Source organism: Lampris incognitus, chromosome 12 (assembly GCF_029633865.1).
Source record: "Lampris incognitus isolate fLamInc1 chromosome 12, fLamInc1.hap2, whole genome shotgun sequence".
Lineage (NCBI taxonomy): Eukaryota > Metazoa > Chordata > Actinopteri > Lampriformes > Lampridae > Lampris > Lampris incognitus.
The window spans coordinates 16,835,902-16,862,814 of record NC_079222.1 but is presented as its reverse complement, the minus strand read 5'-3'; the positions used below and the strand labels follow the sequence as shown (position 1 = coordinate 16,862,814).

The 26,913-nt window shown below is 46.4% G+C and overlaps 1 protein-coding gene across 1 annotated transcript; it reads left to right on the top strand.

Moving 5' to 3' along the window:
• Nucleotides 1-6,224: 6,224 nt before the first annotated feature.
• On the top strand, nucleotides 6,225-25,033 carry thbs4b (thrombospondin 4b). Its single transcript, XM_056290202.1, has 22 exons — nucleotides 6,225-6,352; nucleotides 9,864-10,061; nucleotides 11,107-11,357; nucleotides 12,844-12,946; nucleotides 13,236-13,318; nucleotides 13,424-13,475; nucleotides 14,003-14,154; nucleotides 14,778-14,915; nucleotides 15,066-15,143; nucleotides 15,287-15,439; nucleotides 16,171-16,275; nucleotides 16,434-16,541; nucleotides 16,741-16,900; nucleotides 19,681-19,799; nucleotides 20,270-20,322; nucleotides 20,567-20,760; nucleotides 20,968-21,146; nucleotides 21,535-21,583; nucleotides 21,683-21,879; nucleotides 22,784-22,956; nucleotides 23,874-24,013; nucleotides 24,900-25,033. The coding sequence occupies exons 1-22, from the start codon at nucleotides 6,274-6,276 to the stop codon at nucleotides 24,956-24,958; spliced, it is 2,823 nt and encodes a 940-aa protein (XP_056146177.1). The 5' UTR covers nucleotides 6,225-6,273; the 3' UTR covers nucleotides 24,959-25,033.
• Nucleotides 25,034-26,913: the final 1,880 nt, after the last annotated feature.

The following is a 26,913-nucleotide window of genomic DNA, read 5'->3' as shown; positions in this document are numbered from 1 at the left end:
TTACATCTCTTTTCTGGAAATAATACATTACTCCATCGTAAATGGTCCGTGGTAAAGTTCAGGCAACCACAGCTGCCAGTTTTAAACAACCGTTTTTTTACAGTGTAGTAATTGTTTAATACGATTGTTTTTTTTTTACATGAACAAGCATCTTTTTTTATACTGTGCTTTACATCGTACCTACATTTTTTCCAGATGATTTGAATTTATTGGACCAAGTGTATGTGTAGTGAACAGTGAAAAAAACAGCAGTGTTCAAAGCCAAGGATGCAAGGTCAAATGTAAGGAGTGTGTGTGCAGTCATTACGTTCTGTGTAAGTTAATGCATGTGAAGTCAGTGTGTGCGTGTGTGTGTGTGTGTGTGAGAGAGAGAGAGAGAGAGAGAGAGAGAGAGAGAGAGAGAGAGAGAGAGAGAGAGAGAGAGAGAGAGAGAGAGAGAGAGAGAGAGAGAGAGAGCAGGAGGGAGGGAGGGAGAGAGAGAGAGAGGAGCGAGCTAGAGAGAGTGTGCTCGTGTATGTGTGTGAGAGAGAGAGGGAGAGCAGGAGGGAGGGCGCGAGAGAGAGAGGATGTGTGTGTGTGTGTGTGTGTGTGTGTGAGAGAGAGAGAGAGACAGACACAGACAGACACAGACAGAGGAAGAGCGGGAGAGAACGAAAGAGAGAGAGAGCGAGACAGACAGACAGACAGAGGCAGAGCGGGAGAGAGAGACAGACAGACAGGCAGAGACAGCGGGGGAGAGAGACAGACAGACAGACAGACAGGCAGACAGACAGACAGACAGAGACAGAGGCAGAGCGGGAGAGAGAGAGAGAGAGAGAGAGAGAGAGAGAGAGAGAGAGAGAGAGAGAGAGAGAGAGAGAGAGAGAGAGAGAGAGAGAGAGAGAGAGAGAGAGAGAGAGAGAACGAAGAGAGTCCTTGCGCATGTGCTCGCGCGGGCACGTGTGTGTTTGTGAGACAGAGAGAGTGTGAGACAGAGAGAGAGTGCGTGCGTGCGTGCGTGCGTGTGTGTGTGTGTAAGAGGTACAGGGTGATATACTGCTGTTCACATGGGGTGTGTGTAGGCGCGGGTGAGAGATACGTCTACAGCTGACAAGAAGCGGAGCGCTATGAAAGGGTCCAGCTGGTGTGAGTGACTGGAGTTGAAGCGAGACAAGCAGCTGGATCGTCTCTAGTCTGAGACTGGACTCACGGTCCGCATATGGCAAAACCATCAGTGGGACCCCGCACTACCGGCGGCTTCCAGGGGGCCTTCATTAAAATCCTCTTGGACAACGCTGAAAAATGTTTTTGCGAGACACCAAAACCGCATTGTTGTTTTTAAAAAAATATGTTTCCCCACCACAGTAAAGCCTATTCACAAGAATAGCTCTACACACCTCTCATCAGTCTTATTGTGTAATAACCCGCTTTTTCCGAGAAGCTTGTGTTACAGTGTCCACAGCCGGGACCACTTTTGAGTGATTTTACAGACCGCTCGAGGGCAAGCATTTTGGTCAGGTAGATGGAAATTGCTAGAACACTGTGAAATATAACTTAGTAAGGGCTTTTTTTGTTTGCCATTTTAATATCACTAAGTTTTTAAAATCATGCTGTTGTCTAAAGAGACATATTTTTGCCTCGGCTGTGGTTTCGGCTCGCCATTAAAAATCGTGGCCAGACACTTAATACAGCTACGTTTGTAATTAAGAATGTTATTCCGAAAGGTTTTCCTTGAGCCGTTGGCTCCAAAATGTATATTTCTTTCCCCTTTGCAACATTAGCATCCATAACGCTATAATTTTTATTCGTGCCTCGTGAGCTGCACTAAATTACCCTAGGCATTATAGACCGTGACACACCAATTTGGCTCAAGACCCAGCAGTCTAAATACCCCGGGTTCCTCAGGATGTGGGTCCCCTTTATTAAGCCCTCGCCGCGGGTTCAGAGTCACAGCTAGCTTAATAACAGAGATTTGGTCAAGTTTACTGCTGTCATTTTCTGGTTTGGGTCGACTTCCCTCTGCCGGACAGGACGAGGGCCTCGGAAGCAGCAGCTGCGGATTGTTGCGAAACGGACCCGCCACGCTGACCGGCGTGTCGTTTAGCGAGGTAACCAACGCGGCCATGACCGGAGGTGACGTCACACCCCGGAGTTCAACGAGTCGCTGCACACGTGTCGCTGGAAGTTTTGAAATGAAAAAGTCTGTGTGGGTTCACTGACCGCCAGGAAACATGGCGCTGGTGATCGTGGTCACTTTATGAAAGACACTCTTTTTCAAGGTTTGTTTTCCTTTAATACCGTAACTATTACGGCACTGAAATTATATTCATACTTTTTGCATTACACTCTGTGCAGCATCCAGTATGTCATAAAGAGATATTCATTCACATTAAATGAAGCAAATCATTAAAAAAGAGCGTCGGGGGGGGGGGGGGCAAATATGAATAAAAAGAAAATCCTCGTGTTTGTTGGAAATATAAATCATCCGAGCGAAATAAACGACGAGATGACGAGGAAACAAGCGGAGGACGTGGCACAGCACCTGTAGTGTTAGTAACGCTCAGCTGTATACATGAAGTTTCCATATCCGGAACGTCCCACAAAGTAAAATGCAAACCAAACAGAAAACCACAAGAAAAACCAATAGAAACATACTGTAACGTGCATGGATAAGTAGACACGTTGGTCCTTGGCAAAGGGATCGGACCCTTTGGTCGGCTGGTTAACGTTGTCGCTTGCGGAGCGGGAGACACGGGTTCGCGTCCCGGCTGTGGCGACGGTCTCCCAGACTGCCTTCCCGAACTCGCTACGTTCGTGTCAGAAGTGGGATGGTGAGACCGTGTGGTCATCGGAAGCACGTGCGCCCAGAGGCGTGAGGGAGCGGGGACGCGCTTCCCGAAGGAGGCGGGTAGTGTAACATGCATGGATAAGTAGACACCTTGGCCCTTGGCTAACCGGTCGGACCCTTTAGTAGACTGGTTAACGTTGCCGCTTGCGGATCGGGAGACACGGGTTCGCGTCCCGGCTGTGGCGACGGTCTCCCAGCCTGCCACCCGAATTCGCTACAATATATACAAACACATACGATGATCATTTCCATAATACAGGTTTAACATTTGAAAACATGTAACAATATGGATTTAAAGCCTGGAAAGAGGGCGAGCATGAGAGGCAGACGGTTACAGGGAGATTAATTCCACCTGTAGAAGGATATACGACCCTAAAACAGGACTGAATCCAAGAGAGAAAGAACAAAAAACTTGTTTTAGGCCAGCCGTGTAATTTCTTTACACTGAGTCACATTCCTGAACCCTGATATACAGTTTTTGAACAACATCCTTCTCACCAAATTTGATATATTGTGCACACTATCAGTCATTTCTGACTATTTTTTTTTGGTGAATCTTTACTTTTTTTTTTACCAATGAACTAGTTTGTCTTCTGTTAGGTTTAAAAAAAACATAGACTAAGGGAGGGAGCAAGGGCGTCTTTAACTCTCTATTTTATAAAATGAGTAAGGGATGTGTTCCTTATTGGCCATATGGTACATTTTACTGGCAGTTCAATTAAAGCCTGCTGCATTCGTTAACGAATCTGTGGTGTTGTGTACCGAGGAAGTATCCGAAAGGTCAAAAGAGGTTTTTTTTAAAGTCGGGGTACTCGGACGAAAACCAGCCTCAGGCTCCTCTCACATCTGCCTCCATCTAAAAATAGTCTGCAGACGTCGTCAGAGACCGTCGGAGTTTGGCCTGATCCAGAGCCAGAGTTCATGTCTGATCTCATTGACCACATCATGACGTAACTCGAGACAGGGTCTCCAACAACTCCTGTCTCCATTCAATCCTGGCCCCAGCAAGCCCACCGTGGAGGTCTTCAGGATTTTCTCTGAGCCAGGACTTGGAAGATTTTTAAAGGATCACTGTGGAGCCTCCTCCAATCAGAGAGCAGGTAAAGCTGCGGGTGTCCTATCACAGCGCAGAGTTTCTGGGTGGAGGCCATATCAATACACCGCATCCTGGCTAGCCACAGGGAACACCTGTGGTAAAAGTATGGAAAGTATGACTCACTTAAGGTTGTTTGTCTCTATAGAGACTGGTGTTTACCCTTTCAAGTAGCAGCTCCATCATGCAGCAACTGTGGATAAGGTCGAATCGCTGAAGAATTCAAACCCAGTTGTGCCAGGAAGTTAAGAGTCAGTAGTTAGTTGGTAGCCAAATCTGCAATTATTCAACCCCGAGTTACCTTTCAGCATAAAATATATTTACATTTCTACTGTGAAATGAGGCTCAACTGACCTTAGAAATACGTCACAATGAGTAAGGAAGTGGGGGGGAAAATAAACATTATTAAGAGCTTAACAACGTGTCATCTTGCCAAATGTGGCAAGTAGCACGGTGCCAGACAAGCTGAGGACCTCGGGGGCCCCGTGAGGTGGTTTGTCTGAAGTGCCTGTCAGCCGGTAAAACATGGGCTTGTTAAGGCCTGAAGTCCAAAATGCTCATTTCCTGACTTTGCCCGGGGATTAAGGAAAAGCAAATATGCCGGGGAAAGTTGTTACATATGATCTCAGGGAGGAGGCAAATAATCTCTTGTGTGTTTCAAAAGGTGTGTGGATCTCATAAACCAGGGCTGTGATTGCCAGAGGTAACGTTATGATAATGAACCTGGCCTCGAACTCATTCATTCACAAACGGCCATTTCAGTCTCACATTTAGCTGTTCCTGTGTGTGTGGAGGGGGGGGGGGACGACCCCTCCAAAAAAATAAGATATTTTGCTTTTTTTTTTTAATTAGCGTTATTATCATCACTGTTGAGAAAGGGGGCAGCATGCAACTTTTCTGAACCCGCACCACTATTCTCTCTCAGCCTCTCACTTTCAATTATCCATGCAGTTCCATTAGAGGTAGGATTTCACAGAAACACCGTCGACGGAGATGCAAGTAAGATGTACGTCATCACCTTTAACACATTTGAAACAAATCGAACTTTTGATAAATGGTTTTTAAGCATTTCTAACATGTCAGCATGCTTTTCTAGGCTTAAAACCTGATTCAGGGCGTACAGGTAGTGTAGCGGAATATTCCGTTGCCTACCAACATGTGGATCGCCGGTTTGAATCCCCGTGTTACATCTGGCTTTGTCGGCGCCCCTACAGACAAAGTTGGCCATGTCTGTGGGTATGTGTCCTGGTCGCTGCACTAGTGCCTCCTTTGGTCGATCGGGGCGCCTGTTCAAGGCGGGGGGGCACTAGCGGGACTAGCATGATCCTCCCAAGTGCTACATCCCCCTGGTGAAACTCCTCACTGGCAGGTGAAAAGAAGCGGCTGGCGACTCCACATGTATCGGAGGAGGCATGTGGTAGTCTGCAGCCCCCCCCCCCCCGGGATCGGCAGAGGGAGTGGAGCAGCGACCGGGACGGCTCGGAAGAGTGGGGTAATTGACCTGGTACAAATGGGGAGAAAAAGGGGGAACCCCCCCTCCAAAAAAACAAAAAAAAACATGATTCAGACGAGCTAAATTTAGCTCGGTCGAACAGCTGCAAAAGCCTCTATTTTACAAAATCGGTGTTAAGCGTCCAATTGGGATATGACGTAAATAATATGTAAAGGTTAGCTGCTCAACTGAAAATGTGCAGGCGATACAATAGACCAGCTTCCGGTTACAAACTTAAAACAATGATCCCGTATCGCGCTGTCCACAGCAGAGTCCCACAACAGCTGTGCTTTGCATCCATGACACCCTGTGTCCAGGATGTAAGTCCCCCCCCCTCTTAAAGTGACCCAAGCATGAGCTCAGCCTAAAAGCATCGGGGGGTCCCATATACGGTGGAACATGAGTTCCGTGGCCAAACGTGAGCTACTACACCACACACATCCATAACATATGTGCAGGAGCCTGTGAAAAACGGTAGCAGCCGGTGTGAGCCAAGGCATTGGTTTCGAAACCCCGGGTCACTCCTTCTCCGCATGGGGCTGTCTGAGAAGGTTTTTAAAGGGAGGCTCTGGCCCGGACGCTCCTCCCTCAGCAAGACTCCCTCTCCTCCCACCAACACACATGCAAACGAACACTCACACGCACACACGCGCGCGCGCACGCACACACACAAGTACAGACCCGCACAGAACTGTCAGCAGCAAGTCTTGGGCTTCACCTCTGATTCAACAAGGAGGCGAACACTAAACCACTCACACACGCTCCATGCGCAACAAGCAAGGACGCACACGGCGCTATATCACTTGGTTTAGACGTACTGAGGAGCAAACCGCTGATCCAGGACCAGTTTGAAGGGACGAAATGGGGCTGTGGACAACGCTGCTCCTGGCCTCACATCTGCTCTTGAAACTGTGCTCAGAAGTGGGAGCCCAAGCTTCGGGTGAGTATAACTATTTTTTTAATTTTCCCCGAGGAATCAATTAGGTCAATCAATCAACCAACCACAGAGCAGCAGCGAGACGCCGTCTTACCTCTTATAAGGTGCAGTTGCATGGAAACAAAAACCAGCAATCAACCAAAAAAAAAAGGAAAAAAATAAAATGTTATTTAATTTTATTTTCCTTTTCCTTTTATTTTATTTTCCTTTCAGAGCACTGCGGAAATGGGACTCTAGTCCTGAAATAGCCCTTCTTTTTTTTGATGATGATAGTCAGATTTTGGTTTGATTTATCTTTTCTCTCTGACAGCCAAGCCGTGTGACGTTATCCTCAAGCGACATTATCTGTCAAATAAAGATTTCATGGCTCTGCCGCTGAGTGTTTTAGCACACCACCCCTGAGCTGCGTGCATGATAGACCTAGCAGATATTATGATAATATAATATCATATTCAGGTCTAAAGTGCAGCGAGGGGGAGAGCTGGAATGTGATTCTCATCAAAGTGAGGGCAACATGCTAGGGTAGATGATGCTGCGGGTTAGTTCGAGTCCTAAATCAACTGAAAATGCATATTGCTGGAGAGTGATTTATGACACACTGATGGAGGGAGGTGGTGTGAGCAGAAGTGACTGACGGATTCGAGGACTCATTTCAAAGTTAGAGGGTAAATGAAGGGCCCACAAGTAAGACAACAATAATGTTGACTGTGAAGGGTGGACAGACTTCTCGTGGCCACGATATTTTTTCAGTCTATCTTGCCAAGTCTCCCTGATGACTTCAGCTGCTCAGGGGTCAAAAGATCCTGGCTCCAGTTTAGATCAAGACTTAGCTATTCACACACATGGGAATAATCACAAAAGGTCTGGGCACAATACTGAAGTTAGAGAGAAAACACACACACGCACACAAGCACACACACATTTACTTACACTTGCATTCATTCCCTAGCCCTTAACCCTAACTTTAACCAATAGAACCTTCATGGCTAACCTTAACCCTTACCTTAACCTTACCTTAACCCTAACTTAAACCTTAACTTAATCCTTAACTTAACCACTGACACACAAATCAGCTTTTTACCAATTAGGGACATGGCTTTTTTTTTCCCCTATTGGACAAGCTGCCTCCAATTAACTGGCCTTTAGCACACACACACACACACACACACACACACACACACACACACACACACACACACACACACACACACACACACACACACACATTCTGTCTCATTCTCTCTGCCAGTCTCTTCTCTCTCTCTCTTTCTCTCTCTGTTTCTCTGTCTGTGTGTGTGTGTCTCTCTCTCGCTCTCTCTCGCTTTCTCTCTCTGTCTGTCTCTTTCTCTCTCTCTGTCTGTCTCTTTCTCTCTGTCTGTCTGTCTCTTTCTCTCTCTCTGTCTCTCTCTCTTTCTCTCTGTTTGTGTGTCTCTCTCTGTATGTCTGTCTCGCTTTCTCTCTGTCTGTCTGTCTGTGTGTGTGTGTGTGTGTGTGTGTCTCTCTCTCGCTCTCTCTCGCTTTCTCTCTCTGTCTGTCTCTTTCTCTCTCTCTTTCTCTCTGTTTGTGTGTCTCTCTCTGTATGTCTGTCTCGCTTTCTCTCTGTCTGTCTGTCTGTCTGTCTGTCTGTCTGTCTGTCTGTCTGTCTGTCTGTCTCTCTCTGTCTGTTTGTCTGTCTGTGTCTGTCCTTCTCTCTCTCTGTCTCTCTCTCTTTCTCTGTTTGTGTGTCTCTCTGTATGTCTGTCTCTCTCTCTGTCTGTCTGTCTCTCTTTCTCTCTCTGTTTGTCTGTCTGTGTCTGTCTGTCGGTCTGTCTGTCTGTCTGTCTCTCTCTCTCTCACACACACACACACACAATTTCCCCATCTCTCTTTCTTACAGGGGCCTGAATTAGGAAGTGCTGGTGTTCATATTTTATCAGCTGCTCACAAATGATGTCAGTGACAGGTAGACTCAACTTCACCGGTCCGATCCCTCAGCAGCTCGCTGCTTGCATGATCTGGATGCACTGTTGATAAAAGCCAAACGAGAGTAATTAGATATCAAGCAACAAATACACATCAAATCTCTCTAATCACTATACCTACGCTGTGAAGTCTATTAGATATACAAAGTAACATAATGTCTGAAGGAAGTGTCCACGTCGTGCCTGTCTGTCCCTTAATGAGACTGTCTGGCACGAATGCACCGGGGGGGGGGGGGGGGGGGGGGGGGAGCACGCCGCGTCTTCTCGGGACGCAGCTGACACGGGTCTACATAGCTTGAAGTATTGGGTTAACAGGGGTGAAATGAGACACTTTCTCAGGGTCCCCCGATGTAACGAGACCCTGACCCACACAATGCCCTCTGTCCACATGACGGATGACAACAGTCAAATTGTGTGTCCGTGTGCGGGTGTGTTGCCTGCAGGAGTGCATGTGCACACAGGTTTGTTCGCATGTGACCGACAGATGAAAACCAAAGTGAGCGCTGTGTGTTCAGGTTGTTTTGCTAGGGAAGCCCAAACTAATGGGCCGAGTCCCACTGAGTCAGGCCGCGAGCGCTCCGTTCCCTTAATCCTCAGGTGAGTCGGACAACGCCGAACACCAGAACCTTTTCAGATCAAAACCAGAACCTTTCCAGATCAAAACCGCCCCTGTGAAAGTGAGACTGATTAGAGAAAACACAATGAAGGAAGGATTGTTTTCATGGCCCCGGTCACATTTAACCACATGCACTTTTAAAGCCCCTGCGTTCCTCCCTAGTGTGCTGAAATACACCGTCGGCTGGAGGAAGCAAGAAGGGAACATGGGGGAAGAGGTGAAAGATAAAAGACAGAGGGGAAAGAATTTGTCTGGGTATGATGCTTTACAGCCTTGGCTGAGAAGGGCCGAATTTTAGGAGCATTTGGTAGCAATTTTGCACTCTTGAAGCCGGCGAGCCTTGCAGACCACGTTCAGGCTAATTGTGCATTCACGTTGTGTTCACACGGTGGACTAGATATTCACCGCACATCCTCTTGTGGCCTGCCTAGTTCCCGGGTCACTTTGTTAAGGGGAGCTATGGAGCTATGAGGTTCAGTCTACAATGTACTCCCCCCCCCCCTGCTTTTTCCTTATCTCAAAGCACTTTGTCTGTACTTGACATACGTCCAATTTCCCCGAAACACTTGGCTTCTAATGAACCCGTAAATTACCGCTTAAAAACACAAGGATTCGTTTAATCAGCCAACATGAGCTGAAAGTAGATTTTACATCTATTAAGGAATGATTAAGATGATATCATCAAGATGGTATCATCCAGTTGGATCTAATCTGCCAAGCGATGTGTATCCTCGTGATCTGCCTGTCGTGATTTCGCTGATCGCCATAAGACAAATGGTGGATAATAATCATGTGCAGGCCATTTGCACGCCCGCTCAGAAAGTGTTTATTCCGGGATTGGAGGGGAGTTACGTATTGTGAATATTCATATCTCCTCATCCGCCACACATGTGCTTCAACCCCCCCTTCCTGTTTCTGTTTCTGTTCCTGTCAATAGTGTATGATCTGCTCACCTCTCCCGATTGCCTGCCAGACCTGCTGCAGGGGGGTCTGGCCGAGCAAGGGGTGAATGAGGCTTTTATCCTCACCACCTTCAAACTCCAGCCCAAGACTGGGACCACCGTGTTTGGTCTGTACAATCCCAGGGACAACAGCAAATACTTTGAGTTCACCGTGTTGGGGAAGCTCAACAGAGGTAAGAGACTGTGCTGGGAGTTACGTAACTGATCCTCTGCATATATGTACATGTCTTGGTCTGTTTTCTTTTCTTTCTTTTTTTTACCCCCCCCCCCTTTTCTTCCCAGTTGTATCTGGCCAATTACCCCACTCTTCCGAGCCATTCCGGTCGCTGCTCCACCCTCTCTGCCGATCCGGGGAGGGCTGCAGACTACCACATGTCTCCTACGATACATGTGGAGTCACCAGTCGCTTCTTTTCACCTGACAGTGAGGAGTTTCACCAGGGGGACGTAGCGCATGGGAGGATCATGCTATTCCCCCCAGTCCCTGCCCCTCCCCGACCGACCAGAGGAGGCGCTAGTGCAGCGACCAGGACACATACCCACATCCGGCTTCCCACCTGCAGACACAGCCAATTGTGTCTGTAGGGACGCCCGACCAAGCCGGAGGCCACACGGGGTTTCGGACTGGCGATCCCCGTGTTGGTAGGCAGCGGCATACACCGCCATGCCACCCAGACGCCCGTTTTCTTTTTTAACAGATTTCTTTCCCATATCCTTCCCGTTCTGAGTATTCATCTGTGCTGTTTATACATTCTCGCCCACATCTCTCTTACCTCTGCATTATTCATTCAGTCAACACGGAGACATTCCTCTCTTGTCGCCGCTTCTTCATCTTCTGTCCTCTCTCTCCTCTGCAAAAGTGCCATGTCAAAATTGAGACAAATTTAGCATATTCAAGTAAGAAAATAACCAAAATAAAAAAGCGTCTGCCAGTGCAGTGAGATATTTCAATTACGTAAATTTTGTGGGGAAAAAAAATGAGCATTCTTGAGTTTTGATAGAGAACCCGACATTTATTTCTGTGTGATGTTTAGTCTCTCAGATTTGCCATTTTTTCCCCTGCAGTTTTCACCTCTAACTGCCCCGTGTCACCTCCTTAACTCTCCCCCCTGTTCCCCCGCCACTCTTCCATGACGTGTTTCCTGTCTCCTCCATCCTTCTTCTCTCCACCTCTTCCATCTTGTCCCTCCCTCTCTCCCTCGGCCCTTCCTTCACACAGCCGTGTTGCGATATTTGCGAAGTGACAGGAGGATGAGCTCAATAACCTTCAACAACCTGGTGTTGGCGGATGGCCAACGCCACCGGCTGTTGTTCCACCTGCGGGGGCTGCAGCAGCAGGGGCCCGGCGGGGTGGAAATCCACCTGGACTGCAGACTGGTGGAAACGGTCAGGGATCTCCCTGCCGTCTTTCAGGGTCTACCAGCAGGCTATGGAGTGGTGGAGCTGAAGGTCATGCAAGCCAAGGAGCCGGTGATGCATCTTCATATTAATTATAATATTAACTACAGGCAGTTCCCGGAATACAAACGAGTTCCATTTTTGAGTCTGTTCGTAAGTTGAATTTGTATGTAAGTCGGAGCAGTTACATACAGTTCACACATTAGTCAAATATTTATTAGTATATAGTATATACTTTACCTAAAACATCGTAAATATAATAAACACGTGCAATAATAATAATAAATGTAACTACAGGACTGTGGCACGGTGGCCCAGTAGTTGGCGCTTTCGCCTCCCACCAAGAAGGTCCTGGGTTCAAACCTTGGGGTTGTCCAACCTGGGGGGGGGGGGGTCGGGTCATCCCAGGTCTTCCTCTGAGTTTGCATGTTCTCCCTGTGTCTGCGGTGAGTTTTCTCCGGGTGCTCCAGTTTTCCCCACCATCAAAAAGACATGCATGTTAGGGTTAATACTCCTGTCTGTGCCTCTGAGCAAAGCATGGCAAAACGAACTGGAGTTGGTCCCCGGGTGCTGCCCACTGCTCCTAGTTACATAACTAGGGTGGGTTAAATGCAGAGCATAATTTCCCCCACGGGATTAATAAAGTATATCAAGTGTGTGGGCCCTGTGATGGACTGGCGGCCTGTCCAGGGTGTCTCCCCACCTGCCACCCAATGACTGCTGGGATAGGCTCCAGCATCCCCACGACCCTGAGCAGGATAAGCGGTTTGGATAATAGATGGATGGATGGAAAATCAAATTTTTAAAAAAATCAAAAGTACAGTATAATTGAGAGAGAGAGAGAGAATGTGCGTATATAGGTATAAAAAACCCCATTAAAGAAACATGTCTTAAATTTCAAATTCCCCACCTGCCACTGTCTCCGGAGCGGGTCGCGACCGGCGGAAGCCGGAAACGAGAGCCCGCTCGGGGCTCGCCTCCCCGCCTGACCCGGTAGGTGAAAAAACAATAAGAGCGTTTCACTTCTGAATGCGTCATTATTTCCACTTTCGTTCCAGTCGTTTCCCTTTTCTTCGCTGCATTGCCATCACTTGCATCAGATTTATGCTTCATGATTACGAGAGTAAACACACGAAACATTTAAGTCAAAACACAACACGCACAACAACGTTTACGTGAGCCGATTTAAAATGGCGACGACGGCGTGACGTTGTTCTCCCTCGGGCCGACGAACCGCCTAAAATGCTCAGGGTTTTGGGCGCCGCGCAAAGTAGTCCGCCCGTTCGTTCGTACGAACCATTGTGTGTAACTGGATTTTTTTTTTAAATAATAGGCTTTACCCAGGTCGGTTCGTACGTACGGGCGTTCGTAATCCGGGAACTACCTCGACTATTATTTACTGAGTTTTACCAGCGGATTATTTTCTCACTTGCAAAAGAAAGTCCTCATTAGAGGTTACCAGCCTCTGTGCTGCATCACTGCTGAGGGATGCGCATTAGCCGTACTGCGGGTTTGAACTCACCTTTTACTGACCTTTGTCCTGTTTGACCGTAAACAGGACAGTTTGGAGGAGCTCAAACTGGTGGTCGGGGACTCGTTTGAGAACATTGCCTCATTACAAGACTGCCACTTTCAACAAAGAGACTCCGTACAAACTCTGGGTAAGTATCTCTCTCTCTCTCTCTCTCTCTCTCTCTCTCTCTCTCTCTCTCTCTCTCTCTCTCTCTCTCTCTCTCTCTCTCTCTCTCTCTCTCTCTCTCTCTCTCTTTAAATCAATTTCCCTAAAGTCCGACGAGTCGCCCAGCTGTTTACCAGGAAAGCAGCCGCAGTGCAGTGGATAGACAAACACTGGGCATTGCTCATCAGTGGTTTGAATGGGATCAGCAAACAGATTCCGAGGACCTGCCAAGTCAATTTCAGTTAAACACAATAACTGTTCCTGTCTTTCAGGGGTCAACACAAAGCAGCTGTCTAATCAAATGCTTGAGTTAACCAAGGTGATAAACGAGCTGAAAGACGTCCTCATTCAGCAGGTAACTACCCCTGACAGTCCCTCTGGGACCACTTAAACCTGACTCCTAATCCCCGACCTCCCGGCCTCACTCCATATAAACTTATTTATCTTTGACCTTCTCCAGGTTAAAGAGACTTCATTTCTCAGAAACACCATCTCAGAGTGCCAGGCCTGTGGTAAGATTAAGTCATGTTACAGTAATGCTAATCACCAGAAGAAACTGGAAACACTGATGTCATTTTACCTCAACCCCGGGGGTTGTTGGTTTTGATGCCATTGTCTATCTGTCCGTATTAAGGAAAAATGGATGCGGCAAAAGACATGACATTTACATGAAAGATGACCTATGCTCCCCATATAACCTAATTTTAGAAGTAATTGGGTCAGGGTCATGGGGCAAATGTCATGAAAAAGGTCTCCATGATTTTCAGCCGTATCCTTGTCAAAAATGGTCCAATCTACTTCAAACTGACACCAAAATGTTTGACTTTCTTTTCCAAAGTGTTATCTCTATCAATGTCTGTGGAAATAAGTGCAATTTGAAAATCACTAGTGGTCAACGTTCAGGCATGAGGTTTGTGTTTGGCATCACCTTTTTTTTTATTTCATTTATAGGGGATGTCTATGTATTTGTATGATTTAACATACCAAATTGACTGCTACTTGTTGAAAACTGATTTTTTTTGCACTGTGTTGTCTGAAGGACTTGGAGGTTCTGAGGTTGAGAAGCCGAAGTGTGCCCCAGGAGTCTGTTTCCGCGAGGATATGTGTATTGAGACAGAGGAAGGTGTTGAATGTGGACCCTGCCCCGATGGATACACTGGGGATGGTTTTAGCTGTGATGATGTGGATGAGGTAAGGTGTTGTGTGTGTGTGTATGTGTGTGTGAGAGAGAGAGAGGGGAGACAGACAGCGAGAGAGAGGACAGAGACACAGACACAGAGAGGGGGGAGATACACAGAACTAGAGAGAGCGATAGAGAGAGGGAGAGAGGGGGGGAGTGCGAGAGAGAGCGAGGGAGAGAGACAGAGAGACAGGGAAGGAGAGAGAGAGGTATAGGGAGTGAGAGAGAGGAAGGAGGATGGAGAGGGAGAGAGCAAGAGAGAGACAGACAGACAGACAGACAGACAGACAGAGAAGGAGAGGGAGAGGTAAAGGGAGTGAGAGAGAGAGGAAGAGGGGGGAGAGAGAGACAGGGACAGAGACAGAGAAAGAGAGAGAGGTAGAGGGAGTGAGAGCGAGAGGAAGGGGGGAGAGAGTGAGAGAGAACAGGGAGAGTAGGTGCATGGCTGGTGGTGGCGGTGGTGGTTCATGTGTGTATTTCTGATGATCCCTGTATTATGGACCGGACCCTTCAGCAGTCCTGCAGCTCTTCTGTGTCGGCAAAATTGTCTTCAAAATAACATTTGAGGAGTAGCTGTCTGAACACCAGAGAGACTGTTCATCACTTCACCTGGCTCATGTCCCCGTCTCTGCAGTGTCAGTTTAGCCCCTGCTTTCCCGGGGTGAAGTGTGTCAATACTGCCCCAGGGTTTCGCTGTGATGCCTGTCCACTAGGCTACACTGGCTTTCCAATCGAGGGTGTGGGAGTGCTGTTCGCTCAGACCAATAAACAGGTCAGCGAGGATTTTATCAACCTATCATTAATGGTTTGAGTATCATGTTCAAGTCCCAATCGCAACACTTTGAGAGAAGGCTAAGAGGGCCAATTTGGATGATACCTTTATTTTTTTTCTTCTTCCTCTTTTTCATGTTTCTTAATTTAGGTGTGTGATGACGTAGATGAATGTAAAGGACCCAACAATGGAGGCTGTACTGACAACTCTCTCTGTCACAACTCTATGGTGAGATAGAGTTGTGTTATTACTACACAGGGCCAAAAGAGCAATTACTATATCTTATATATATATCATATACTATATATACGTTTTTGAAGGCTCTGGGTTCCTACAGTTGCTCATAGCTGGCTGTCTTTATTCCTGTGCAGGGCTCCTACCATTGTGGGGCCTGTAAGACAGGCTTCACGGGGGATCAGGTGAAGGGCTGCAAGCCAGAGATCAGCTGTGGCAGCAGTTTAACCAACCCCTGCGACGTCAACGCCCAGTGTAGCTTAGAGAGAGACGGCTCCATCTCTTGTCAGGTAAGTTTCTAAACCAAACCGCCGAATGTGGCCGGCAGCCACACCAACATGTACCCTGGCTCTGCCAAATGATGGAAGTTAAGCAGGTATGGGCTTGGCTAGTACTTGGATGGGAGACCGCCCGGGAAAATTAGTTGCTGCTGGAAGTGGTGTTGGTGGGCCAGTAAGGGCTAGTCTTCTCTCTGGTCCTAATAAAAATAAAAAATAAAATAAAATCGCAGTGCTCCAGTGCAGTGACGGGGACACTGTGCTGTAGCAGATGCAGTCCTTCGGATGAGACGTTAAACTGAGGTCTTGACTCACTGTGGTCATTAAAGATCCCATGGCACTTCTTGCAAAGAGTAGGTGGTTCTCTGGTGTCCTGGCAAAATTCCCAACATGGCTCTTTCCATCTGGTCACCTAATCATCTCCCCCCCACCCACCCATGTAATTGGCTCAATGATTCCTCCCTCTCCACCTCAAGCTGGTGCAAAATGGCTGCCTTGCCATCACCCAGGTGGGTGCTACACATTGGTGGTGGTTGAAGTGAGTTACCCCCTTCAATGTAGAGTGCTTTGGGTGTCTAGAAAAGTGCAATATAAATGTAATGACTATTATTAGTTGTATTATCTACACACTCATCACCGCACACAAATACGAAACCCCCCCATGCAGAAACACACACACAGGCACACAAAATGTCACCCCAGTTGTTATCCCAGTTTGTAAGAGGTTTCACTTGTCTCGTCAGTGTGGAATCGGCTGGGCCGGTAATGGCTACCTGTGTGGGAAGGACACAGATATTGACGGATACCCTGATGAGAAACTCAAGTGCAAGGATGGGACCTGTAAAAAGGTAAACCTGGACCGACAAACAGCATCTGCAACTGTACTCTGACAGAGGCACTGGGTTCGGTGTATCCCATAAAATCTGCCTATGTCACGGTACCAATCCTTTTATGGGTCGATGTATAATGCTGTATATATAATATGCTGACGAATATCCGTTGACAGGATAACTGTATCTACGTTCCCAACTCTGGCCAAGAGGATGCCGACAAGGACGGCCAAGGCGATGCCTGTGACGATGATGCGGACGGTGACGGTATTCTGAATGAGCAGGTTAGTGTGACAAGAGGTCAACAGCTGAATGTGCATAGACATGCAAGTATGGACACACCCATGCACACCATCACTTGCTTGCATCGTGCACAGAGTCGCCTTTTAAAATTAAACATGCACGCCCGCGCACACACACAAATACAAATACACACACCGTGAATGAACTCTGCGACCGTTGTGTTGTCCCTCGCTATATCAGGACAACTGCTGGCTTAAGCCCAATGTGGACCAGAGGAACAGTGACAAGGACGGTCATGGTGACGCGTGCGATAATTGTCGCGCAGTGGACAACCCTGACCAGAGGGACACTGATGGTGACGGCAAAGGGGACGCCTGCGATGACGACATGGACGGAGATGGTACAAAGAGAAACATCACAAACACTCCTCATAGATTTCAATTTTTAAAACAGAGTGGCGGGATGGTGGCCCAGCGGTTAGCACTGTTGCTTCACAGCAAGAAGGTCCTGGGTTCGAACCCCGGGATGACCCAGGTCGTTTCTGTGTGGAGTTTGCATGTTCTCCCCGTTGTCTGCGTGAGTTTTCTCTGGGTGCTCCTGTTTCCTCCCACCATCAAAAAGTCAAGCGTGTTAGGGTTAATACTCCTGCCTGTGCCCCTGAGCAAGGCAATGGAAAGAAGAACTGGAGTTGGTCCCCGGGCGCTGCAGCTGCCCACCGCTCCTATACAATAAGATGGGTTAAATGCAGAGAACACATTCATTGTAAGAACACAATGTCAAATAAAGTGGCTTTCACTCCTCAAACTATATAACCTAACATATAGTATATAGCATACTAACATAGCCTAACAGTGCTACTCCTCATACTTTATAACCTAACATATATAGCATACCCTAATATAGCCTAACAGTGCTACTCCTCATACTATATAACCTAACATATATAACATACCCTAACATAGCCTAACAGTGTTACTCTTCATACTATATAACCTAACATATATAACATACCCTAACATAGCCTAACAGTGTTACTCCTCATACTATATAACCTAAAATATATAGCATACCCTAACATAGCCTAACAGTGCTACTCCTCACACTATATAACCTAACATATATAACATACCCTAACATAGCCTAACAGTGTTACTCCTCATACTATATAACCTAACATATATAACCTACCCTAACATAGCCTAACAGTGTTACTCCTCATACTATATAACCTAACACATATAGCATAACCTAACATAATCTAACACTGCTTTTCCATTTCAGTCACATTTCCACTTTGTAGTTAAAGCACAGCCCAAAAGACTATATTCAAATCTTAAATTATTAATTGAAATGTTCTCTAGAAGCATATCAGAAGGACTTACCACTGTCTGTCACAGAGGAGACTGTGACTTTCTGAACAACCTCTGACAGGCATATCAAGGGCAATACATTGTCAGTTGCCCCTTGACATTATCATGCTTGTTTCAAGAAACCTGTGATGCGGGGCGTCCGGGTAGCGTGGCGGTCTGTTCTGTTGCCTACCAACACGGGGATCGCCGGTTTGAATCCCCGTGTTACTGCCGGCTTGGTCGGGCGTCCCTACAGACACAATTGACCGTGTCTGCGTGTGGGAAACCGTATGTGTCCTGGTCGCTGCACTAGTGCCTCCTCTGGTCAGTCGAGGCGCCTGTTCGGGGGCGAGTGCGAAGTGGGGGGAATAGCGTGATCCTCCCACGTGCTACGTCCCCCTGGCGAAACTCTTCACTGTCAGGTGAAAACAAGCGGCTGGCGACTCCACATGTATCAGAAGAGGCATGTGGTAGTCTGCAGCCCTCCCCGGATCGGCAGAGGGGGTGGAACAGCGACTGGGACACTGCTCGGAAGAGTGGGGTAATTGACCGGATACAATTGGGGGGGGGGGATTGTGGAAAAATTCCAAACAAAAATAAACAAACAAAAAGAAACCTGATATGTATATCAACAGTATGTACAGATGGCAAGTCTGAATTTGAGGTTTGGTCGTTCAACTGCTGTGATCACACGTTTCAACCTAGTGGCAGTAAGGATATTTTGTTGTACAGACTTTGACCTACAAGGTTGACTGCTGCGTGACCTTTTATATGGTCCCAGACCTGCTACTGCCCCTCTGAGACGAATGAGAAACAGCATCCATCCACCTACTCGGCAAATGCAACAGTGCCCCCTAGTGGTCTAAATAAAAACCAGCATGGCATGACAACCGAGCAGTTTACCTTAAAAAGTGAATAATATCCGCCATTGTTCAATGCGCCACTTCATCAATTTTAGTGCATATTCATACGCTATCAATTCTGAGGAAGAAAAAAAAACAGCAATATATATTCGTTATAATAGGTCTGGTGTGTGTGTGTGTGTGTGTGTGTGTGTGTGTGTGTGTGTGTGTGTGTGTGTGTGTGTGTGTGTGTGTGTGTGTGTGTACCATGTTTTTCTATCCTAATGGAGACATTTGGTTCCCATTAGGATAGAAAAACCAGAAACCACCTACCTTGTGGGGCCCCACAAGTAAAAGGGTCTATTTTAGGGTTAGGACTTGGGTTTAGGGTTAAGGTTAGAATTAGGGTTAGGTTAAGGTTAGGGTAAGGGTTAGGGTTAGTCATGTTGTTTGCGTGGTTAAGGTTAGGGTTAAGGGCTAGGAAATTAATGTAGTCAATGAGGGGGCCCCACAAGTATAGATTTGCGAGTATGTGTGTGTGTGTGTGTGTGTGTGTGTGTGTGTGTGTGTGTGTGTGTGTGTGTGTGTGTGTGTGTATCAGTTACCATTTTAGGCATGGTTATTTTGAATGATGATCCCTTTCCAGTAAATAAACTCGAACATATTGTAAGAAATAGATTCAATGATTGTTGTATTGAGTTACAGGTATTATTTCAGTAATTACTCTAGTCTGAAATAAAACATATTTATCAAAAATTCTGGGAGAGAAGATAAAGTAGTGCGTTTTAAAGGATAGCACAGAAAGTAACATTTTACTAAATTACGGCTGTATTGGTTGCAATCATTTACTTTCAACCATCTTTGACAACTGGCTGTAAACATAACCAGGTGGTCATTATGTAACCATCCTAGATACAGTACTGCACATAAAAGAGTTGACGTCATTGTTTAGTAATGACAACTAACTGTTTTGGCTGGCTACTGACAAGGTCTGAAGAACTTCCTGGACAACTGCCAACGTGTCCAGAACAGAGACCAGCTGGACCAGGATGGAGACGGAGTGGGAGATGCCTGTGATAGCTGCCCTGATATCCCAAACCCAAACCAGGTCAGAGAGAGACAGACAGACAGACAGACAGACAGACAGACAGACACAGTGAAGAATGAAGGATAGATAGATAGATAGATAGATAGATAGATAGATAGATAGATAGATAGATAGATAGATAGATAGATAGATAGATAGATAGATAGATAGATAGATAGATAGATAGATAGATAGATAGATAGATAGATAGATAGATATAGACAGACACACTGAAGGATAGATAGATAGATAGATAGATAGATAGATAGATAGATAGATAGATAGATAGATAGATAGATAGATAGATAGATAGATAGATAGATAGATAGATAGATAGAGAGAGAGAGAGAGAGAGAGACAGACACACAGTGAAGGATAGATAGATAGCTAGATTAATTGATTGATTGGTTGGTTGATTGATTGGCTCTTTAATGGGCTGTGAGAAAATATTGCGTTTTAAAGAAGTAATCAAAGTTCATGTCTTCTTTCAGTCTGACGTCGATAATGATCTGGTCGGAGATTCCTGTGACACCAATCAAGACAGGTAACGTGTTTTCATTTTCACTCCTGTCCGTTTTCAAACTGTTAAGCTCTGACATGGACACTTTCATACCGTTGTGGTCTCATGCATCATGGCATCATCCACTTAAAGGAAAACCTCTGCTGAAACCATGTGTTTTCATATTAATCCAACCCAATTACAGACACATCCTCTCACCAGTTATTAAATGTGATTGTTGAATATTATTTTTTAATGAGATTGTGTCACTGTGCTATTTCTACCATAGTGATGGTGATGGTCATCAGGACACCAAGGATAACTGCCCCCTGGTGATAAACAGCTCCCAGCTAGACACTGACAAAGATGGCCTGGGTGACGAGTGTGACGACGACGATGACAACGATGGGATCCCTGACATTCTTCCACCAGGACCAGACAACTGCAGACTGGTACCAAACCCTGACCAGATTGATGATAACAGTGAGTACCAGCTTAAGACAGATAATAAACTATCATCATGATCAGAATGATTCCTAACAGTAACTGATACAGACAGATTTTCATATGGCAGAAATGTCGATAACGAACGATAATTAATGAGAATCTTACTGTGTTTTAATTAACTTGTGTCCAAATCCATTTCACAATCATCTGAGCTGGCTCTCCTCCTCATTTGGTCTCCGACAGATGATGGAGTTGGAGACGTGTGTGAGTCTGACTTTGATCAGGACAAGGTGATCGACAGAATTGACAACTGCCCCGAGAATGCCGAGGTCACGCTTACAGACTTCAGAGCCTACCAGACAGTGGTGCTCGACCCTGAAGGAGATGCACAGATTGACCCCAACTGGGTGGTTTTGAACCAGGTGACTGAATCATTCGCTGACACTCTGTTAAATCGTTTATCATGTAAATCTTCGGGCAGCACAGTGGCCCAGTGGTTAGCGCCTCCTCTGGTCGGCCAGGGCACCTGTTCGGGCAGGAGTGGGAATAGCATGATCCTCCCTCACGCGGCCCTCCCCGGCTCAGCAGAGGGGTGGGGGGGGGGGTGTAGCAGTGACTGGGATGGCTCGGAAGAGTGGGGTAATTGGACGGGTACAATTGGGGAGAAAAAATTCCTGAGGTGCACATCACATCTAGAAATGTATATGCAGCTGCAGAGGTTTCTGTTTTGATGACTGTCTTAAGCAACTGTCCAAAAACTAGAGGACATTTCTCTCATTTCTCTCACTTGTTGTTTTATTCCTCACACAGGGGATGGAAATCGTTCAGACCATGAACAGCGACCCAGGACTTGCTGTTGGTAAGACACTGACACAGAAAACACTCCCCAAAATACATCACGCTCCCCCACAAATAGTTTGTACAAACATGGCGCAGATCGTGTTGTCTCTTTTTGTAGGTTACACTGCTTTCAGCGGCGTGGACTTTGAGGGGACATTTCACGTGAACACAGTGACTGATGATGACTACGCCGGCTTCATCTTCGGCTACCAGGACTCGTCCTCGTTCTATGTGGTGATGTGGAAGCAAACTGAACAGACCTACTGGCAGGCGACACCCTTCAGAGCTGTGGCCGAGCCCGGCATCCAGCTTAAGGTGAGAACACAACTCATCACACAAACACCAGAACACAACTCATCACATAAACACAACTCATCAAATAAACACAACTCAACACATAAACACAACTCATCAAATAAACACAACTCAACACATAAACACAACTCATCAAATAAACACAACTCATCACATAAACAACATGTACTATAGTTCATCACTGACTTGCTGCGTTAGCTGTGTGCTACACTGAAATTTACTCGCACATCCTACCACAAATCTATTTCTGGCGTCCGGGTAGCATATAGTGGTCTATTCCGTTGCCTACCAACACGGGGATCGCCGGTTTGAATCCCCGTCTTATCCCCGGCTTGGTTGGGCGTCCCTACAGACACAACTGGCCGTGCCTGCAGGTGGGAAGCCGGATGTGGGTATGTGTCCTGGTCGCTGCACTAGCGCCTCCTCTGGTCGGTCGGGGCGCCTGTTCAGGGGGAGGGGTAACTGGGGGGAATAGCGTGATCCTCCCACGCGCTACGTCCCCCTGTCGAAACACCTCACTGTCAGGTGAAAATAAGTGGCTGGCGACTCCACATGTGTCGGAGGAGGCATGTGGTAGTCTGCAACCCTCCCCGATTCAGCAGAGGGGGTTGGAGGAGCAGCAACCGGGACGGCTCGGAAGAGTGGGGTAATTGGCCGGATACAATTGGGGAGAAAAACGGCAATTAAAAAAATCTATTTCTAGTTGCGCCTTCATTATTTCCTCATTTCTCACCTCATGTCTGTCCCTCCACATCAGTCCTATTCTCTCTCACCTGCTTATTTTCTCTCTCTCGAACCTCCCCTCCTCTCTCTCGCTCTCTCTCTCTCTCTCTCTCTCTCTCTCTCTCTCTCTCTCTCTCTCTCTCTCTCTCTCTCTCTAACACTCTCGTTCTTGGGTCTGCAGGCTGTAAAGTCAAGGTCCGGTCCAGGAGAGCACCTGAGAAACTCCCTGTGGCACACGGGAGACACGAATGACCAGGTCCGTCTGCTATGGAAGGATCCAAGAAACGTGGGCTGGAAGGACAAGGTGTCTTATCGTTGGTACCTTCAGCACCGTCCTCAGGTTGGGTATATCAGGTGAGGGAACACGTATTCAATCTGCTTATCTCCCAGAGATACATGCAGATTAACAGCCTGTTATCTCTGGTGTATTCGAAATTAGAAACCCAGCTAATTTCCAACTATTCCTCAGAGAATGAAATCCACCTTACCTTGTCTTCATCCGTCACATTTTTTATTTGTCTAGGAAGGTTGAATGAGTTCATCTGGATACAACGTTTGTTGACAGATACATTTCAACACTCATCTAAGTGACCTCTTCAGTCTCCTAATGCTGAAGAGGTGATTGAAGCGTGACTCCTATCCCCCCCCCCACTTCTTTTTTCTCCCCAATTGTATCCGGCCAATTACCCCACTCCGAGCCGTTCCGGTCGCTGCTCCACCCCCTCTGCTGATCCAGGGAGGGCTACAGACTACCACATGCCTCCTTCGATACACGTGGAGTCATCAACCACTTCTTTTCACCCGACAGTGAAGAGTTTCGCCAGGGGACGTAGCGCATGGGTGCCCCCGACCGACCAGAGGAGGCGCTAGTGCAGCGACCAGGACACATACCCACATCCGGTTCCCCACACCTGCAGACACGGCCAATTGTGTCTGCAGGGACGCCCGACCAAGCCGGAAGTAACACAAGGATTCGAACCGGCGATCGCTGTGTGGCAGGCAACGGAATAGACCGCCACACCACCCAGACACCTTCTGAAGCCTGACTGAAGAGGTCGTTTAGATGAGAGATGAAACGTTTCTGTCAATAAACGTTGCATCCAGATGAGCTGATTCAACCTTCTTTGATTTTCTTACCTGGATTGTTGAGCATGCATAAAGATAGTTTTGTTTGTCATAAAACATGTTTTGGCAATCTTTATATCAGTTCTATTCATCTATCTTTACTTTTTATCTATTCTCTTATATTCTACTCATCCATTCCTGTTCAGGGCTCGATTTTATGAGGGAACTCAGTTGGTGGCGGATTCCGGTGTAACCATTGACACAACCATGAGAGGGGGACGACTGGGGGTGTTCTGCTTCTCTCAGGAGAACATCATCTGGTCCAATCTAAAATACCGCTGCAATGGTGAGCACGAGCTCTATCTAAAGAGCTCTCCTATTTAAACTCATGTAACAATGCAGATGCTAAACTGGTGTTTTCCATCTTCTCAAGAGACTTTCCTCTTCAGCCTGTGTTTGGGAATGGATTATATGAAGTCTTAACTAGAAGAACCCCGCTACAATGTAGCGGTTTGGTTATCCACCCGTCTAAATCTCCCTCCTCTTCATCCTGCCAGCTAACCGCCTTCCCCCTGCCCCTAAACCCCCCCCCCACTCCAACTACCTCCCTCCAAATGCTCAGAATCATCTGAAATGCCGAGAAAAGTTGTTTTTAGCCATTTGTAAAAAATGCATATTTTGCATAATTATTATAATTATTTTAATTTTCTGCTATTTTTCTGGTCCTCTCTGGAACAATACCTACCACCTCCAAAAAAGAATTAGGATCATAAGTGCATTTTTGCAAAAATGCATATATTTTGCATAATGCCAAAACATTTTTAAGTCCCAGAAATTTTTTTTTATATAGGTGAAAAAATCAAAGATGCTCAGAATCATCTGAAATGCCGAGAAAAGTGGTTTTTGGCCATTTTTAGAAAAATGCATATTTTGCATATTTATGCATAATTTTAATTTTCTGGGATTTTTCCCTTACTCTCTGAGACAATACCTACCACCTCCAAAAAGAATTAGGATCATAAGTGCTTTAGTTTTCGGTCCCGCTATCTACACTAACTAACACACACACACACACACTACCACACACACACACATTCCGAAAATATATGAGTAGATGCCTTGATGTGTTGGCTAATGAACACAGGCTCTAAACCTGTCGACGCCTCATGTTGACCTCCCCGGGTGTTAGCTTTTGAGCCCGCCTCCTGATACCTGCTCTGTCACATCCACAGATACCATCCCAGAAGACTTCCAGGAGTTCAGCACTCAGCACGGCGTGGACTCCTTCTAGTCTCACGAAAAATATGGGGACAGACTGAAAAGGAGGACTTCGGTGTGCGTGCGTGCGTGTGTGTGTGTGTGTGTGTGTGAGAGAGAGAGCAAGAACGAGAGAGACAGAGAGCGAGAGACAGAGAGAGCGAGAGCAACAGAGAGATAGGGAGCGACAGAGACAGAGAGAGCGACAGAGACAGAGAGACAGACAGAGACAGAGCGCGACAGAGACAGAGAGAGACAGAGAGTGCATGCTAATGTGTTTGTCTTTCTACTTGGGTGTGTCGCTTGTATAGTGTGCATAGTGTGCATACAAACAAACTCTGCAATGTATGTAGTAACTGGTAGTTACTGTGTGTATCATCATATCTTTTACTCTTTTCATTTGGCCTGCAATCACTTCTTTTCTTCTTCACTCATCTCTTAAGGAGGTAGTTGTGATGAAATCTAGAATGATGGTTATTATCAAATACAGCACAGTACAATGCCATACAACACAACACGACACGACATGACATTACAAGACACAACACAACATGACACAACACGACATGACACGACACTACACAAGACAACACAGCACAATACAACACAACACGGCACGGCACGACACGACACAATACAACACAACACGACATGACATGAGACAACACAACACAGCACAATACAACACAACACAGCACAATGCAACAAAACACAGCACAACACGACACGACATGACATCACACAACACAACACGGCATGGCACGACACAACATGACACAACATGACACAACACGACACAACAACACAACACACATGACATGGCACAACACGACACAATACAACACAACACAAATGCATGCCACAACACAATACGACACAACACGACATGACCCAACACAACACAACATGACACAGCACAACAACAGGACACAACATGACACGACACGACACAATACAACACGACACAACACGATACGACACGACACAACACAATACGATACAACATGACATGACACGACAACACAACACGACACGACATGTCACAACATAACACACATGATTGGAGATGACAAAACACAAAAAATAACAAAACACAATATCGTTTATATGTGTTAATGCAAAACACTCTCCAGTATCAGTATCAGTATGAGTGCAGTGTATAGGGAGGCCCAAGGACTCACTTCCTACATATTAACAGTTCATTAAAGGCAGTTTTCTTAGTTCTTTGGGTCAATTTAGGCGGCCTGTCCAGGGTGTCTCCCCGCCTGCCGCCCAATGACTGCTGGGATAGGCTCCAGCATCCCCGCGACCCTGAGAGCAGGATAAGCGGTTTGGATAATGGATGGATGGATGGATAGATGGACAAAGTATGGTCAAGCTAAAGTAAACACCATTGTACATAAAGTGGTGCTGTTTGGTGTAGGGTATTGGTGCCATTTAATGGTGTTGGGAGCTTTTCATTTCCACTCAATAAAAAAGGTCTGTGCTTATCAATTCTTGTAATTATTTAACCCCCCCCCCCCCCGCCATCTTCACATCCCATGAGATATTGGTAATATTATTAATGGTGTTCAAAGAGCTGGGCGATCACTCCTGTTTTGTTTTGCTTTTTTATATGGGGGCTTTTAATTATGAATGATGATCATATCAGGATCAAAATTAATCACTCAATGAATAATAATAACTGAGAGAGATTAGATTAGAAACGATATAAATATGTAATATAATTTACACTGCCTTCTAATAGGTGATTGAATCACAGAGGAAATTACCCAGGGGGACGCAGCACATTGGAGGATCACGCTATTCCCTCCAGTTCATCCCCCCCACCCAAACAGACGCCCCGACCGACCAGAGGAGGCGCTAGTGCAGCGACCAGGACACACACCCACATCCGCAAACATGGCAAATGCACCACCCAAAAACAAATTTTTTTCTTGATCATTAGATTCCAGTCTGGGATTGGCGAAGGTCAACAGAAAGACGGGA